This window comes from Notolepis coatsorum (assembly GCF_963971535.1).
Source record: "Notolepis coatsorum genome assembly, chromosome: 9".
Lineage (NCBI taxonomy): Eukaryota > Metazoa > Chordata > Actinopteri > Aulopiformes > Paralepididae > Notolepis > Notolepis coatsorum.
Window position 1 is genome coordinate 24424874 of NC_140173.1, and position 17500 is coordinate 24442373.

At 45.4% G+C, this 17500-nt stretch overlaps 1 protein-coding gene across 1 annotated transcript in view; it reads right to left on the minus strand.

The window, feature by feature from the left end:
* Positions 1-17500, minus strand: part of LOC311234561 (attractin-like protein 1) — a gene marked incomplete at both ends in the record, with an annotated part of 812919 nt that overhangs the window by 559349 nt on the left and 236070 nt on the right. Inside the window, 1 exon segment of the mRNA XM_084321810.1 lies at positions 10991-11104. Within this exon segment, the coding sequence (XP_084177936.1) occupies positions 10991-11104 (114 nt within the window).

Below are 17500 nucleotides of genomic sequence, written 5' to 3' on the forward strand. Positions count from 1 at the left end.
TTTGTTCTTACCTGGGATTCAGCAATGTTTTCTTATTGTTGCTTTTCTCTCAGGCAAGTGGTCGAGAGCACTCTTACCCAGATGAGAAACATTTAGAAAAGCCTACCATTCCTAATAATAACAATACATCAGATTTATATAGCGCTTTTCCTAAAGCTCAAAGACACAAAACAAACAATACAATATAATACAGTTTTAGTAGATACAATAAAAATATATATATAAAAAGGTGAGAGAGGAAGGAGCTCATGGGTTGAAAGCAAACCATTGGTCAATTGCCCCCAAATACGACTTTATAAACCCAGAACTTTTAAATAATAATTATTATTATTATAACTTATTGCGTGCGTTCTGCTTCTGAAATGGATTATATATTGCTGTTAGAACAGTTAGATGCTGGCTGCCCAGGCTTACGCATAGAACGCATATTTACAACATCTCCTCTCCTCTCCTCTCTTCTCTTCTCTGCTCCACAACTGCAAGTTCTGAGCGCACTCGGTTTTAGCCACAGGGACCTTTCAGAGAGAGATGACAGGTGACATATCCAGTATTTCCCAACCTACTCCACGATTGGTTCTTGACAAGCGCGCAGTCGTTCAGTATTGACAAAGCCTACTCTGCTGGAACGATTTATTTCGCACTATACAGTATGTATACGTATAAGTACAAGTATAAGTCTTTATTTGTCATCAGATTAACACACACACATGAGATGAGCGACCCACAGGAACACACACACACATGCACTGAGTCACAAGTCGTGAGACGTGTGTGTGTGTTTGTGTGTGTGTGTAATTTTGAGATCAGTCGCAAATCGCTTCCTGTTGAATGGACCAGATGCCGAAACTCGGCTGTTTTACACACGTCTCATTCGCCTTATAAGGAGATGCCGGGCGTGTCTGTATGCAAATGACTTGAGCGCGAACGCGCATTTGACTCAGAAGAAGCTTCTATCCCCAGGCCACCAGGCTGCTCAACGAACAATGAACACTACACAACAACCATCAAATGCACATAGCACACACATCCACACGCACACACTCACTTTAAACAAACACACTGTAGCACCCACTCCCCACACTTTATAGCACACACTCACTTTAAACAAACACACTGTAGCACCCACTCCCCACACTTTATATTTATTGATGAAGGATTGCACTACAACTCGTACACCTTACTGTAAATTGTACCTAAATTGTACCTCATCCCATTTCTGCTTTGCACTATATAGTATTGTACATTAGTACACTGCATAGTATTGTATATTATATGGTAACTCAGTTACGTCTATTATGCATCAAACATTGTACATATGTCTATACTGAACACTGTGACCTCATTTTCTACTTCTAATTTACATGCTATACTATGTTATTTGATACTATCTTGTCTAGCACAGTCTCTGGAGCGTAACAGTAAGAAGCATTTTGTATGAAAGTATTCTGTACTTCTGTATGACAACTATTAAAGAAACTTGAAACTTGAATTTAAGAATGAGTGGGATTCATCATGCAACAGACCTGGGTAAGAACAGATTTGGACGTTAAGAACGGCTTGATGAATGTGGCGGTGGCTTTTCTGATTGTTCTCTTAACAGACAGGTAAGCAAGACTATAAGAAAACTAATATGTGAGTATTGTTGAATGAGGCCCATTGTGTCTTGGGCTGTGCGTCGATCTAAAGTGTCCGGTCTGATTTTTCCATGTCGGGCAAGGGGAGCGGTTGTTTATTTCTGCCTCTAACAGCCTGCTAGCTAGCTAACGCCTAGTTCTATCACTGGTTAAGCTTAGGCGACTCTTTTTCGAAGTTGGTTAAGGTTAGAGTTTGGAATCAGGGCTGGTGGTCTGTCGCCCTGCTCTAAAGACAAACTCTAACCTTAACCAACTTCGAAAGAGTCGCCAAGCTTAACCAGTGATAGAACTAGGCGTCACGCGATTGGCGCTGAGAGAAACGTCAGTGGCCAATCAGATCGCGGAAAACTGCAACTCCGTTGGTAAAAGACTACACGCGTCCCGATCGGCTTGAGGAGCGTCAAATGCTCCAGATGGATGATGTATGGCGGATTATGTTGGCGACACGGTCGACACCAATACTGGGACTCGCGATCAGATAATTGGAATATACTTTTCGGGGTACATCCTAGTCAAGGTAAGGGCTATATGATATCAATCTTGCGTTGATCAAAGCATGCCTTCATTGCGATCCAAGCGTATGTGTGTAACTCTAGTCCATAACGTATTCCGTTGGTTACGATCAAAGCATCAAAAAACGACCCTCCCACCCTTTCATGCATTCATGATGGAACATAATACCTATCATATGCATTTGATTTTTTTATTGTAGCGTGTGTAGGGACGGAACGCCAATGCATTTAGTATAAAACACACTGCGGTCTATTACTAGCCTCCCAGGAATGACCCTAGACCGCTCTAAAACCATACTTATATTCACCACGGTATAAAACGGGAATGTTTTTTTTTCCACATATTGAGCGATAGATACTCGATGTCAAATGGGCCATAGTATTGTATCCATAGCTATAATATAGAATATAGTTATAGCCCTGCAAACACCGCCACGTATTCCTATAGGTTAGAACGATGGCCTTTTAACCACACATTACACGTATCCCTCTGGCGCTGATTGAGTTAAGGAACATTTGACTGTAAATATGCCAGTTTAGCCAGGTTGGCTAATTTTCAACTGTAGTCTCTGAGGCAGGTGACATGAGCAGTACAATAATTAAGACAGTACAATAATTAAAACACAGTAGGAATCAGTAGGTTACAATACACTAAAATACATTAAAATAAATACATTAAAAAATACATTACAATACATCACAACCCCTCAGTTAAAATGGTTGCACACTTGACCATCTCTCAACCATGATTTGAGAGATGTTCGATTTAAATTAAATGTATCTTTGATACTCCCTGAGCCGTATTGGCAGACTGTTCCAGGTGTGGGCTGCTCTCACGGATAAGGCTGCCTGACTAAAAGCAGACGTCCTGTTTGGGACTACACAGTCCCCTCTAACAACAGATCTGGTATATCCGTCAGCAGATGTCTGTTTTATGAAAGTACAGAGGGGGGGAGGAGCCAAGCCATGTAGGATTTTATAGGTAAGGCAGGCATCTTTGAATTTAACGAGATTGTCCCAGCTCAGTAGGTTCTGGTTTGTTATGCTATGACAATGGTGGTGGCTGTTTGTTTTCCTGTCTAGTACTTTCACAGCCTGATGGTAAACTACCTGTACAGATCGTAGTGTTGTACAGGAGAATGTTTTCTAGATACAGTACTGAATTATGCCATCCGGACACATGCCATTTGAAATATTATTATAGAATATAGAATATCAGGCCTATAAATTACCTTATTATAGCCAAGTTGCACATCTATGGATCGGGCCAAATCTACTCGTTCCAATGGCAGAGTTAAATTTGGATTTAGTATCACCACGCATGCAGGAAGAACCGTGAATGAAATCTACTGTATGTACAGTTCCATTCTTATAATGGATATGGCTCTGCCATTTTGAATCGGATTGTAACGCGCACTAACTGCGCTCCAATCTATGCCAATAACGTTCAGTTTTGTGATAGATAATCCCAAGAAATAAGAGAAATAAAAAAAAATCAGCGATTTGCTTGCAGGAAGCTGGCATGGGCTGTGTAATGTAGTTTTTCGAAGGATTAGGGTCTTTACTCCTGGCTACATTTGGAAAGAAAACGCAACATTATGTCATACAGTCGGGACTCGGGAGAGATTGCTTCATGACGTGATGTCATGTAACCTCGGGCTAAAGAGGTTCAACACCGCCATTATGCACGCTCACGCATGTCGCAGCACTCTGCGCTCGTCTGTCGGCTCCGGCCTGCGTTTCTCCCGATCATTCAATACATTGTTGGAAAGTGTAATTCGCCGCCTTTCGATTCTCACCACGCTCTACCTATTGCGTGCTTTCAGTCTCGAGTTACAAGACGAAACATCCGACGAGCATCATTAGATAAGCCATTCGGACAAGTGACCACGTCCGGTTGTGAACAGTCCTGAACGGAGCAGTCACCTCTGATGGCGAAGATGATTGACCATGACCACCTTTGTAGCCAATGCTATTCTAGAGCCTTATCCAATGCGGGGGCTGATCGCAACGAGAAAAGGGTAAAAGAAGCTGGGGAAGTCCTTTGTTTTGACTAGAGCCTCGAAATGAATGGCAGTGGATGGCCATTTTGGATAAGCATGTCACCGAGGTCTTCTGACCAGGGCTTACTGGTTGTCCCTCGCTTGATTGATTGATTTTATTGTGGATTAGAGACATCATCCAAGGGATAAAAACATGATAAAATGCAAGCACTTACTTCCATTATAGTCCCTGGTATTAAAAAACAGGACATACATCAACATAAAACAACATCATAAAACATTAAGATACAATATGCATATACAGTTGAATATAAGAGAATAATAAATAAATATGCTACCCTCTCTTTCCTATGCCGATAGCCATGATCGTACATGCTTTTTGAAGCCAGTTAACCCGGGGGCCTGTTTAATGCTGCTGGCCAGGCTGTTCCACAGAACAGCTGAGTAAAGGAAAGTCTGCTGACCGTAGGAAATGAGTTTAAATCTAAATGGAACTATCTTTGTGTCTCTACCTCTGGTTTCATGGCTATGGTTGTTTTTTACATACAGATGTGGGACTGGAAAACGAGGCGTCTCCCGCCGGTAGCAAGCTAGATGCCGGTGGTTGACGCAAGTTGACGTCTTTTGACGCTGCTCTGCCTGGTTCAACCAGTAGGGGGAGTCGAGTTACACGGTGGAGAGAGGGAGCTATTCTACAATCTGTGTGTGTGTGTGTGCATGCGACACTAGTCTTGGACATATTATTTTGCAATGTAATGCTTTTCTGTAGATTATTTGACTGTCATTGGTACAGTAATGGTGTGGTATTTTCGATTAACGTGCTATCAGCGTGTAATCAGCTAGATACAGTGCAGTATTATTCTTTACGAGACAACCCAACGTTCTGGCACCGAAGACCCGCCCCTACTCTGCCTCATGTTTACAAAATCAGCTGTTTAGCCATTAGCCATTAGCTGCTAAACTAGCGTTAGAGTCGAGGAAAAGCAATTGATGCTTTGGATCTAATGAACGAGGGCATATTGGACTTTGTTAAAGAGCTGTACTCAAGTGGATTTCGTGGAGGGGCGTTTATAGGTAAGTGCAAAATAACTATAACTCACCAAGAGCTAACGTTAGCTAGCCGCACACCGGTAGCTAACGTGATAGCTAATACTAATGTTTCATACTGTATACACTTGATAACTCTGGTGATGTGCTGCTCTCACTCTCGCAACTGTGTGTATGTGGGATATGAGGACTGTGTGTAACTAGGAGGGATATGAGGACTGCGTAACTAGGAGTGATATGCATTAGCTATTTATAGTCTGTGTCTATTTTCACGTCATTTTCCATACCCAGTTCTCTTCTCTAATGGCTATTTTCTTTTTATGTTGCAGGTACCTGTCAAACTGGAGACTATTTCCACTCCATCGCCATCAGCTACAGAGTGGGGTTTTGAGCTACTACTTAAAGGCACTGGGTCCTATGTACAATATATAGTTTTACTGCTATGCCCCTATGCTATAATTGCTATTACTAACTATATTATGCATTAATCACAACAAGTTATTTTCTTAAAGTGTCCTTTGTGTTTAAAGTGACCTATGGTGTGAGCGAGTGCACTGTGTGTTCATGTGTTTTTAAGTTAGACCCACATTAAAGTCAAGATAACTACTATTTGGATGGTATCTGTGTCAATGATTCGATTCGCTATGCCCCTATGCTATAATTGCTATTACTAACTATATTATGCATTAATCACAACAAGTTATTTTCTTAAAGTGTCCTTTGTGTTTAAAGTGACCTATGGTGTGAGCGAGTGCACTGTGTGTTCATGTGTTTTTAAGTTAGACCCACATTAAAGTCAAGATAACTACTATTTGGATGGTATCTGTGTCAATGATTCGATTCAACCAAAGTGAGTATCACTGTATTATACTACAACTCTATACATACATCTGAGTAGTGATTAGCACTATTACTCAGTAGTACTAATTTATATATTTTACACCGAGTTTAATCACCTGTTCATTGTATATCACTATTGCACTTTACTGTTACATTTGCACTCTCAAAATTAGATTACATTCAAATGTACAGCACACCATATACTGCTATAGTGGAATATACTATTCATAAATCATATACCATAATGTATACCATCTTGTTGCGCGCTCCTGGCCACCGCAGTGTCATGATTAATTGAAAATGGGGGACCCTGATGTAAACAAGACGAAAGTCTTTCTCTGGTCTGCATCCCCTTAACAATTGTGTGTATTGAGCTGTACTGTATTGTACCCACTGTATTGAAACACAACATAGCAAGACGTAGCAGACTTTTTTTTATTACATTGGATCTCACAGCTAGGCTACAGATGTAAACTCCTAGTTTTTATCTTTGGCAGCCTAGGGCATGTGCACAAGTTGGTTGTGAGGGGCCTACAAATAGCCGGTCTCCCCAAAAGGAAGGCCAAGCAGTTAGCCAGGTACTGCTCAGTATCAGCTATTATAGGAAGCCGCTCAATTAAAAAATTAATAAATAAACGAAATCCAAGATGGCAGCATCCACATTGTCTGTGCTGAATGTTTGTTAGTGTTTGGTATTTCTTTGTTGGTTTTTAGTACTTTTAAACATTCATTTTTAAAACCTTTTTACCTTTAGTAAGTAGTAGTCATCATTTGATCATTTGATCAACAAGAGAGCTCGTAGGGACCACTCTTCATCTTCTGACCCCCAGCCCGGGAACAAGAGAGCTCGTAGGGACCACTCCTCCCCCAGTTCACCTCGGCAGCGCTCTCCTGTACATCAACCCTCATGGTCTGCACTCGCACCGTCGCCGCCGCCCCCCTCCTCCTCCTCCATGGACCCTGGGGGACCTGTTGTCTACCCTGTCCCAGTGGCAGCTGAAAATCACCCAAGGCTTTCCATCTATGATGGAGGTTTCCATGAGGGCAAACCCAAAGTCCTCTTGATTGGTGACTCCATCATCAGGTCTATTAACTTCCCTGTGCCATATCATACTGTTTTTCTGGTGCTAAGGTGACTGATCTTATGGAACGGGTGCCCTCTATCATTGAGAGTCATCCCTCTGTTCACACTGTGATTTTACATGTAGGGACCAATGATGTGTTATCCAGGCAATCGACCAAGCTTCAATCTGACCTTATGTCTCTGGCATTAACCATAGAGAGCCTAGGAAAACACTGTGTCCTCTCCGGTCCTATTCCATCTTTAAGACATGGCTCTAAGCATTTTAGTCGCCTTTTTAGTCTGCATTGCTGGTTGCAGACTTTATGTACTGCCACTGGCCATACCTTCATTAACAACTTCCACACGTTTTGGAGGGGTGGCTATTTATGTAAAGTCTATTTTTTCTGTGACTATTTTAAACACTGTAACAATTCCAACAATTGGTTACTGAACCCACCAGGCCAAATCTAAAAGATTATTCTAGGTCAAGTATAATTGACTTAATGTTTTCTAATAAGACTGATAAAATTAGTGCTTGTGGTGTTTTTGAATTAGGTGTTAGTGATCACTGTCCTATAGCTTGTGTTAGAAACTCTCGATTAGAGAAATCACAGTCTCGCATTATTAACAAAAGGAATATGAAAAACTTTAGTGATCAGGCTTTTCTAATTGACCTATTCCATAGCGACATCCACTACACATTGGAGATTCCCGATGTCGAAGTAGCACTCAACTTTTATTCAAAAACCTTTCTCTCAATTGCTAATAAACATGCACCTTATAAAAGGTTTAGAATAAAAAATTGATTAATCCCTTGGTTCACACCTGAATTATCTGCCTTGCTTAAGGAGAGAGACAGAGCCTGGTCACTTGCCAGACGCTCTGGTGATCAGTCTCACTGGGCAGCATTTAGACGGCTCAGAAATAAATGTACAGCATCTGTGAGAACGGCTAAAGTTGAGTATCACTTAGAACTAGTAACCAGCTCCTACTCAGATCCTGCTAAATTTTGGAAGGCGTGAATTTAAATAAGACCAGAACCACAATTTCCCTCCCTACAGAGATTAGAAAGGGTGAATCCTTGATCTCGGAACAAAAAGAGGTCTGTTTAGCCATAAACCAACATTTGATGGAAGCTGGTCATCTATTTGAGAATAGCCATGTAGGGCCACCAGGTGGACAGGATCAGGAGCCCTGTACATTCCCTGTGCAGATAGGAAATGATTTTCAGTTTAATTTATAACCCTTGTCTGTAAACTCTGTTCTTGAGGCACTTCAAGCCATTGGTACTGTATTGTACCCACTGTATTGAAACACAACATAGCAAGACGTACCAATCGAGGAAACACAACAACATTAACACACAAACAAATTATATCTAAATATATACATCAACGGTAACATATTGCATAACTCAACATTATCAATATTGGCTCACATGTAAGATTTTAATTACTTTTTGAAGCTTGCTACACCTCTTATGTCACGTACAGTATGTCACTTGGAAGATAATTCCATGCCCTGATAGCCCTACAGTATATAAAATTGTTCTTTGCATACTGTTAGTATTTGCATGGGGTAGAATAATCTGCCCTCTACTTGCCCCTCTGGTAAAATGCATGTGCACATTTGAGCTGCGAAATTATTTTATCTGTGCTATATTTAGGACTGTGGGTTGTGATCATTTTATGAAAACAAATTAATAAGTTGGCAGAAAGTCTTTTCTCAACACTCCGCCAACTAAGACGTTCATGCACAACCTATTTAGCAACTGTTTTGAAGCAGAAGCCCACACTTTTTGTTTATGTGATCAGACCATGATAAAGTACTATTTTTGTATCACAAACAGTACTGTATTTGCAAATCTAGTATGTCATAAATGTATAGATGTAGCAGACTTTTTTTTTTATTACATTGGATGCCATTTTGTCACAGGAAAGATTAGCCTCTAGGATGGAACTGTGACCGTATCAACCAGACGCATTTGACACTTCCCTGCCCCCTCTCCTAGATGAGGTGTTAATAGGTGGGTAGGTCGGGTGGGGGTGGGTGGGAAACACTGGTCTAAACGGCTTCAAGTGGGTTTTACAGCAGGTAAACACGCCCACTGTTCTTTGCATACTGTTAGTATTTGCATGGGGTAGAATTGTAAATCAAGTTGTAGGCCTACATGTTTTAATTGATTGTTATCCTTACTTGTCTTATTGTTATGATTTTATATTCTGTGTTATATTTTTAACTCTGTGTACACTCAACGTGACTGTAAATGGGGGAAACATCAGTTGCCTTTCGAGTTTAAATACAGGTTTGAAATGAAATGTATTAAACTCACCGGACTTGGTCAAACTAAATGTCCACAACAAATGACATTACTACTGTACTTTGATTGATTGATTGATTGAAAAAATGTTTGAACACAGATTGCAGAATGGGTACAATACAGTACAGCTCAATACACACAATTGTTAAGGGGATGTAGACCAGAGAAAGACTTTCGTCTTGTTTCCATCAGGGTCCCCCATTTTCAATTCATCGTAACATACATGACACACAGATAGACAGTACTGCTACATCTATACATTTATGACATACCAGATTTGCAAATACAGTACTGTTTGTGATACAAAAATATAGAGTGTTTTGTGATGAATGTTTTAAGTTGGTTGTTTACCAATGACTCCAGGATTTTTGCTAGACAGGATAACTTGGAGATAGGTCTGTAATTATTTAGGTCACTTTTATCCCCCCCTTTATGCAAGGGGGTCACATGGGCTGTTTTCCAGGCAACAGGAACCACACCTGTTAGTAGTGAAAGATTAAATATGTGTGTTATTGGCTTTGAAACCAATGGTGCAGCTAGTTTGAGGAAAAAAGGATCCAACCCATCCTCTCCAGTTGATTTCCTGGTATCAATGGCTTGAAGTGCCTCAAGAACAGAGTTTACAGACAAGGGTTGTAAATGAAACTGAAAATCATGTCCTATCTGCACAGGGAATGTACAGGGCTCCTGATCCTGTCCACCTGGTGGCCCTACATGGCTATTCTCAAATAGATGACCAGCTTCCATCAAATGTTGGTTTATGGCTAAACAGACCTCTTTTTGTTCCGAGATCAAGGATTCACCCTTTCTAATCTCTGTAGGGAGGGAAATTGTGGTTCTGGTCTTATTTAAATTCACGCCTTCCAAAATTTAGCAGGATCTGAGTAGGAGCTGGTTACTAGTTCTAAGTGATACTCAACTTTAGCCGTTCTCACAGATGCTGTACATTTATTTCTGAGCCGTCTAAATGCTGCCCAGTGAGACTGATCACCAGAGCGTCTGGCAAGTGACCAGGCTCTGTCTCTCTCCTTAAGCAAGGCAGATAATTCAGGTGTGAACCAAGGGATTAATCAATTTTTTATTCTAAACCTTTTATAAGGTGCATGTGTATTAGCAATTGAGAGAAAGGTTTTTGAAAAAAAGTTGAGTGCTACTTCGACATCGGGAATCTCCAATGTGTAGTGGATGTCGCTATGGAATAGGTCAATTAGAAAAGCCTGATCACTAAAGTTTTTCATATTCCTTTTGTTAATAATGCGAGACTGTGATTTCTCTAATCGAGAGTTTCTAACACAAGCTCAACTTAAACTAAAATGTGATGGTGTCTTTGAAGTCATGGCTCAGATACTGTGGAAACGCTCTGCAGTCTCTGTCGGCGCCTTTAACCTCTTCCGCCCGTGAGGCTCAGGGGCGGACCGCAAATTGCATCACGACATAACGTCTTCAAGTATAAACATCATAACCATGGCACAACAGCAGTTATAATGTATATTATCATCAATACGTTAGTTTACCAATAGGTTAAAAAATACACGGAAGGACAAGGAGGACAGGAAGTGGCCGTTACTCACGTGGCCCTGTCGTCTGGCTCCGTGCTTCCAGAGGCTGAGCTGGTCTTCAGACAGCATGGAGGGGGGAGGGGCGAGGGCCAGGGGACCACGGTGCTGAGTGAGCTCCAGGGTCTGCTACACACACACACACACACACACACACACACACACACACACACACACACACACACACACACACACACGTAAACATACACGTGTGCACACAGATAAGCACACATGCATACAGTGTGTGTGTGTGTGTGTGTGTGTGTGCGTGCGTGCGTGCGTGCGCGTGTGCGTGCGTGCGTGCGTGCGTGCGTGCGTGTGTGTGTGTGTGTGTGTGTGACAGCCCTACTGTACACACAGAAAACGTGTCCTAGCGGGGAAGTCTACTGACGTCCACCATTTTGTCGCTTTAACCCACGCAGACTGCGGTGGACGGGAACGTCTGGACTATGAAACTCGACGGACTTGATTCCATGCACATGAGGCAGCACGTGGGCTAGGGCTGAGCCCAAACGTTCGAACGTCCGAACCTTTTTTCGTTACGTTGGCATTCGAATTCTAAATCAACATTCGCATTTTTAATTTTTAATAAAAAAATATATAAAAATAAAAAAGAATAAAAAATATTTTGTCTATTCATTCTGTTTAAACCAATGTGCTTTTTCTTCACAGTTACAGATAAAGATTAGGCTACACTAATATTATAGTATTAAAACTGATGAGTTATATTCATTAAAGAAAGTTTGTTGTGAAGGGCCAGATTAAACTGAGAATATCCCTTTATTGTTTGATATACTTTGTATATTATTTATATATACACGGTATATCCCTTTACCTGCGTCCAAACCATAGTAATATTTCGCTCTCCTTATTGGATAGCGCCCTAGGCTCCAGGCAGTCTCGCACTCAGACAGGTGCAATGGGCGAGTTTCAGGCATGTCGGAACATGCCCGGAGTCAGCGTATTGATACCAGACAAAGACTGAGGTTTGGAACTAGATAATCACTTAAGTATATATGCTGGCGCAGGTGTGCCCAGCAGTAGTTCATTCAGTTCGTCTAAAGCAGCAGTGTGACAAGTTTGGTAACAGTGAAGTGAGCAACCGTGCGTTTAGAACATGTGCGAATAGAATAGTAAAAGTGTCAGAGTTTGGTGAAGTAACGTCAAGTTCGACCTAGTTTAATGTGAAGTATAGTGCACAGGAGAACCAGCGTCAAGATTGCAGAACCATTACTGGTTGGATTGTATTGATTTGGAACGTGGTATCCGGAGAAGAGCATCGTTGATTTCCACTATCGTTTGGGATTCAACCTCGTGAGGATTACAACTCGGGCTGGCCTCGTGGACGGAGGCTGGCTAGCTGTCGTCAATGCTGTCGAGCATCTGGATTACAATTATTACTTTGCTGCTGATCAAGGGAGTTTACAAGGACCGACTCCTGTACCTGGAGTCTCTTTATTCTTCATTGAATCAGACGGAGTACCCGAACATTCCTCTACCCTCCAGGCCTTACACCCCGGAGGGAACTCATTGTCTCAGTCGGTACCAGTGTTGCCCTATATAATTGCTACTATACAACAGGTGGTGTCAACTTAGACCCATCGTAGGATTCCTGCTATTCTTAGTGACTCATGCTCTTGACTGACTTTACGTATATTCTTCGCCATACAAGCGCGACCCTAATTCTCATTCTGTAACCTAACGTTGCCTAATAATAATAAATTACCCTCAAATACTATTTCTTTGTCAATGCCGTGTTCTTGTGGGTGTTCACCATCTATATTTGATGTACTGTCTGGCCAGTAATTAAAGTACATAACTAGCAGTGGTTTAATCTATCACAATCTTTAATACAGTCAGGGTTTTGTAACCCCTCAGTTACAATTGGTCCTTCGAGCCGGAGGGTATCAGTGTAATATTTAATATAATATTAATATTAACATGGCCAGCGGTGAACACTCCCCAAGCGGCTCCCCTAAGCTAGAACGCCCGCAGCGCAAACGTCAGCCACCTCCATATCTGGAGGAATTCGCTTTTGTTCTACCCCCTAGCTTATCTAAACGGACGTTAAATACGAATAAAACAGATAGTTTAAGCATGCCCACTCCTATCGACTTGGCAGCCCCGCCAGTAGAGACCCCAGAGGGTTCAAACAAAACTGACTTAGCTCACGGGGGGGGACCAAGCGGGACATGACGTGACTATACCTCCAGACAGCGTCACCGGGATAGACCCCGGAGCGCTCCAGGATAAAGAAAGCGCTCCAGGGATAGACCCCGGTGCACAACCAACCCAAGGGCGCGTACCCGAGACAGCCCTCGGCGCGCAACCACGAGAAGAGAACCGCGCCCAGGAGATAAACCTCGGAGCGCGCCAGGAGAACAGGTCTCCACCAAGCCCTGTCAACGCCCGATCACCTCCATCGGTGTCATCCCCCAGCGAGGCTGACCAGAGACTGGCGCAAGCCTTAATCGCCACGCTGACAGCTTCAACCGAAAGAGACCGTCTCCAAGCACAGACACTTAGTGAGCGCGAACACTCTGCAGTGGAACGAGAACGCCTCCAGGCGCAACAACAGAACGAGCGAGAACGCATCCGACTAGAAGAGAGTTGCCTCCAGGCCGACACAGCGATGACCATCAGACTGGAAGAGAGGCGCCTCCAGGCTGAAGAAACCATTCAGCGAGACCGTACCAACGCGCAACGCGATGCACAGCGCGACGCCGCCAATGCACAGCGCGAGGCGGAACGAGACGCCGCCAATGCACAGCGCGACGCCGCCAATGCACAGCGCGAAGCGGAGCGGGACCGCCTGCAGGCGCAGATGAAAGAACAATTGATCCAGAGGGCTACCCCCCACTCCTCCACGCGGAGCTCCCGGAGATCATCACGACACGGGTCGAGGGCACCTTCCCCTCCCCGACACATCTACACGGGACCCAGCCAGCAGGAAGAACCTGTTCACGTCGCCAAGCCCTCTCCCCGACCAGACTACACGGGACCCAGCCAGCAGGAAGAACCTGCCTACGTCGCCGAGCCCCCTCCCCGACCGGTCTATACGGGACCCAGCCAACGGGAAGATCCCGCCTACGTCGCCGAGAAACTAACTAGAAGACTCCAGGACCTAGCGGAGGAAGAGGAGGGATATCAAGCCCACCAGCACGAACCCATCTTGGACCAGGAGGCCCAGTACAGCCCCGACCCCAGCCCCGAGCCACTGCGTTACGAACCCCCGAACCAAACCAAGGTTGAGTTTAATACACAGTCGGCACCGAGGAGCAGCACCTGGGGGCCCGGCCTCTGGTACCCACCCAGCACTAACCCACGACCCCACGTACGGGGAGACTCGCCCAGGAGGCCTCTCCCCCTACGCTCATCGGTGTCCCAGCCATCCATGGCATCTTACCTTGGCGCACCGACGTTCCCAGACTTTACGCGCGAGGACAGAGCACAGTACACGGAATTACGCATGTCTTTGGAGACTATGATGTCCGATGTCCCCGACGAGTCGTACAAATATGCCATCCTCCTCAAGCATCTCAAGGTGCCCAGAGCGCATAACATAGCGCTGGCATATTCCAACTCAAGCACCCCATACTCCGCGGCTCTGGTGGCCCTCGACCAGCGCTATGGACGCATATGGGATTACGTGATCCAAGAAATACGAGATATCGACCGCCTCCCCCCAGCCAAAGACAATAGAGCACTAGATGACCTCTCTATCAAGGTACAATCCCTCGTGGGGATGCTGGGGTCACAAAAGGAGAAGGGGAGACATGAACTGTATGCAAATTCTAACGTGGAGCGGATACTGGAGAAGCTCTCTCCCGCCCGTCAAGAGCGTTTTCGGCGGCAGAGAGACCACCGTGACCCCAACGGCCCAGAACCATCCCTCCTAGACCTAGCTGATTTCCTCGCCAGGGAGGTCAGCAGTCTACGACTGGACACATTCGTGTGGAGTGACTCTAGCCCTAGAGATGGACCGCGGAGGTTCAATGACAACCGCCGGTCCGTGACAGTTATGCACCAAGCCGAGGTTGAGCCACGGCAGACGAGCCACAACACCCACGTCAAGGAGAAGTGGAAGGCTGTCTGTCAGTACTGTGAAAATGAACATTGGCTGTCTCAATGTGACACCTTCAAGAGGCTGACCGCTGACGAGGTGAGTCAGTGGATCAAAGCCAACCGCCGCTGCTTCCGCTGCGCGCGCAGCCACATGGCAGCTGAGTGCCGCCTAAAGAAAAGATGCAGCAAGTGCGACGGCGTCCACTTGGAGGTCCTACACGACAGCAACAAGCGTCCGCCAGGAGGCCAGAGTGTGCCCGTCACGGTGATGTACCAGGCCGAGGCAGTGTCACCACAAACCAGTCCTGGACCCCCCCCCTGGTGTCCTGACTGCTACAGCAGACACTGGGAGTCACGGTGCTACTCGGACTACCGCGAGTCGGCACCACTACAGAAGATCCATTGGCCCCCCCCCTGGTGTACTTACTGCCGCAGCGGACACTCCATGTCACGGTGTGAAGCCTACCAGAAACTGACCCCCGCCGAAATCGATCAGTGGAGTAGGACGAACACACAGGACCACGCTCGCTGCGATACACTGCGCGAGGCCCACAAGAAAAGACTAGCCCGACAAGGCAACCCACCAACAGGAGTGCTCCACATAGACCCCAAGCATAGCGGGAGCCCCCGAGTGCTCATCAAAGTGGTCAGAGTGCTCCTGAGTTACGAGGACAAGGTCCTGGACACTTACGCCGTCCTAGACGATGGGTCAGAAAAGACTCTCCTCCTCGCATCCGCCGCAGCCCAGCTGGGTCTGCGGGGGAGCGAAGAAACAATGACAATCCGTACCATTAGAAGAGACCGGAAGACCATAAAGGGTGAAAATTTCTCCTTCACGATAGCAGCGGTCGAGCAGCCCGAGAAGCAGTATAGCATCACTAACACCTTCACCAGCCACGACATAGGCCTGTCCCAGTACACCTACCCCATCCCAAAGCTGATGGAGAAATACGTGCACCTACGCAGACTACCTATACCGCTCATCGACGGCGCCACACCGACCCTGCTCATAGGCTCTGACCACGCGGACCTCCTTCTCCCAATTGAGGCGGCCCACATCGGACCCAAAGGATGCCCAGTCGCGGTTCAGACCCGACTGGGGTGGACGCTCCAGGGCCCCCTCTACGGACTTGACAGTCAACCCACGTCTACACGCTGCCTGCAAACAAAGGTGAGCGACACCGGCCACTCTCTCGTACAGCCCGTTGAGAGGCTATTGACATTAGACGAGAAGCCTGTGAGAGAACCGTGGGCCCAAGAAGAGGGAGTTCCGAACTCCACCCCCCTCAGCTGCGCTCCAAGCGATGTAGCTGACCTCGAACCCAGCACCCCAAACGACTTCTTGATGGGGCGGCCGGAACCGGCCCCTCCTCAGACGGGGTACAGACCGAACAAGAGGAACAGACGGAGGATGTGGAGACACAGCCAAGCACAGATCAACCAGTCTCAGGCCCGCTTCCTCCTAAGCTCCCTATTATCCCTTTCAGCCCGTCAGAAGCGGGTCAAGGACAGGGACAACTTAAAAGTGGACACAGTCGTTATGATCATAGACCAGTCACTACCCCGAGCTATGTGGCCGGGCGGCCGCGTAAGCAAAGTGATCACTGGTGCCGACGGAAAGGTCAGAGCGGCAGAAGTTATTGTCCAGGGGTGGACCTACACCCGACCCGTGGCGAGGCTGATAGAGTTGTCGAGGCTCCCTGACCCCCCTGATGACGATCATGACCCACTGACTTTGTAGATTGCCCTACTCCCCACAACAGACGTTGAGCAGTTGACTGGACTATTAATCTGTCTTCCTTTAACTAATTAGGTGCGGATTAATTAGGAGGCGGCTGTTGTGAAGGGCCAGATTAAACTGAGAATATCCCTTTATTGTTTGATATACTTTGTATATTATTTATATATACACGGTATATCCCTTTACCTGCGTCCAAACCATAGTAATATTTCACTCTCCTTATTGGATAGCGCCCTAGGCTCCAGGCAGTCTCGCACTCAAACAGGTGCAATGGGCGAGTTTCAGGCATGTCGGAACATGCCCGGAGTCAGCGTATTGATACCAGACAAAGACTGAGGTTTGGAACTAGATAATCACTTAAGTATATATGCTGGCGCAGGTGTGCCCAGCAGTAGTTCATTCAGTTCGTCTAAAGCAGCAGTGTGACAAGTTCGGTAACAGTGAAGTGAGCAACCGTGCGTTTAGAACATGTGCGAATAGAATAGTAAAAGTGTCAGAGTTTGGTGAAGTAACGTCAAGTTCGACCTAGTTTAATGTGAAGTATAGTGCACAGGAGAACCAGCGTCAAGATTGCAGAACCATTACTGGTTGGATTGTATTGATTTGGAACGTGGTATCCGGAGAAGAGCATCGTTGATTTCCACTATCGTTTGGGATTCAACCTCGTGAGGATTACAACTCGGGCTGGCCTCGTGGACGGAGGCTGGCTAGCTGTCGTC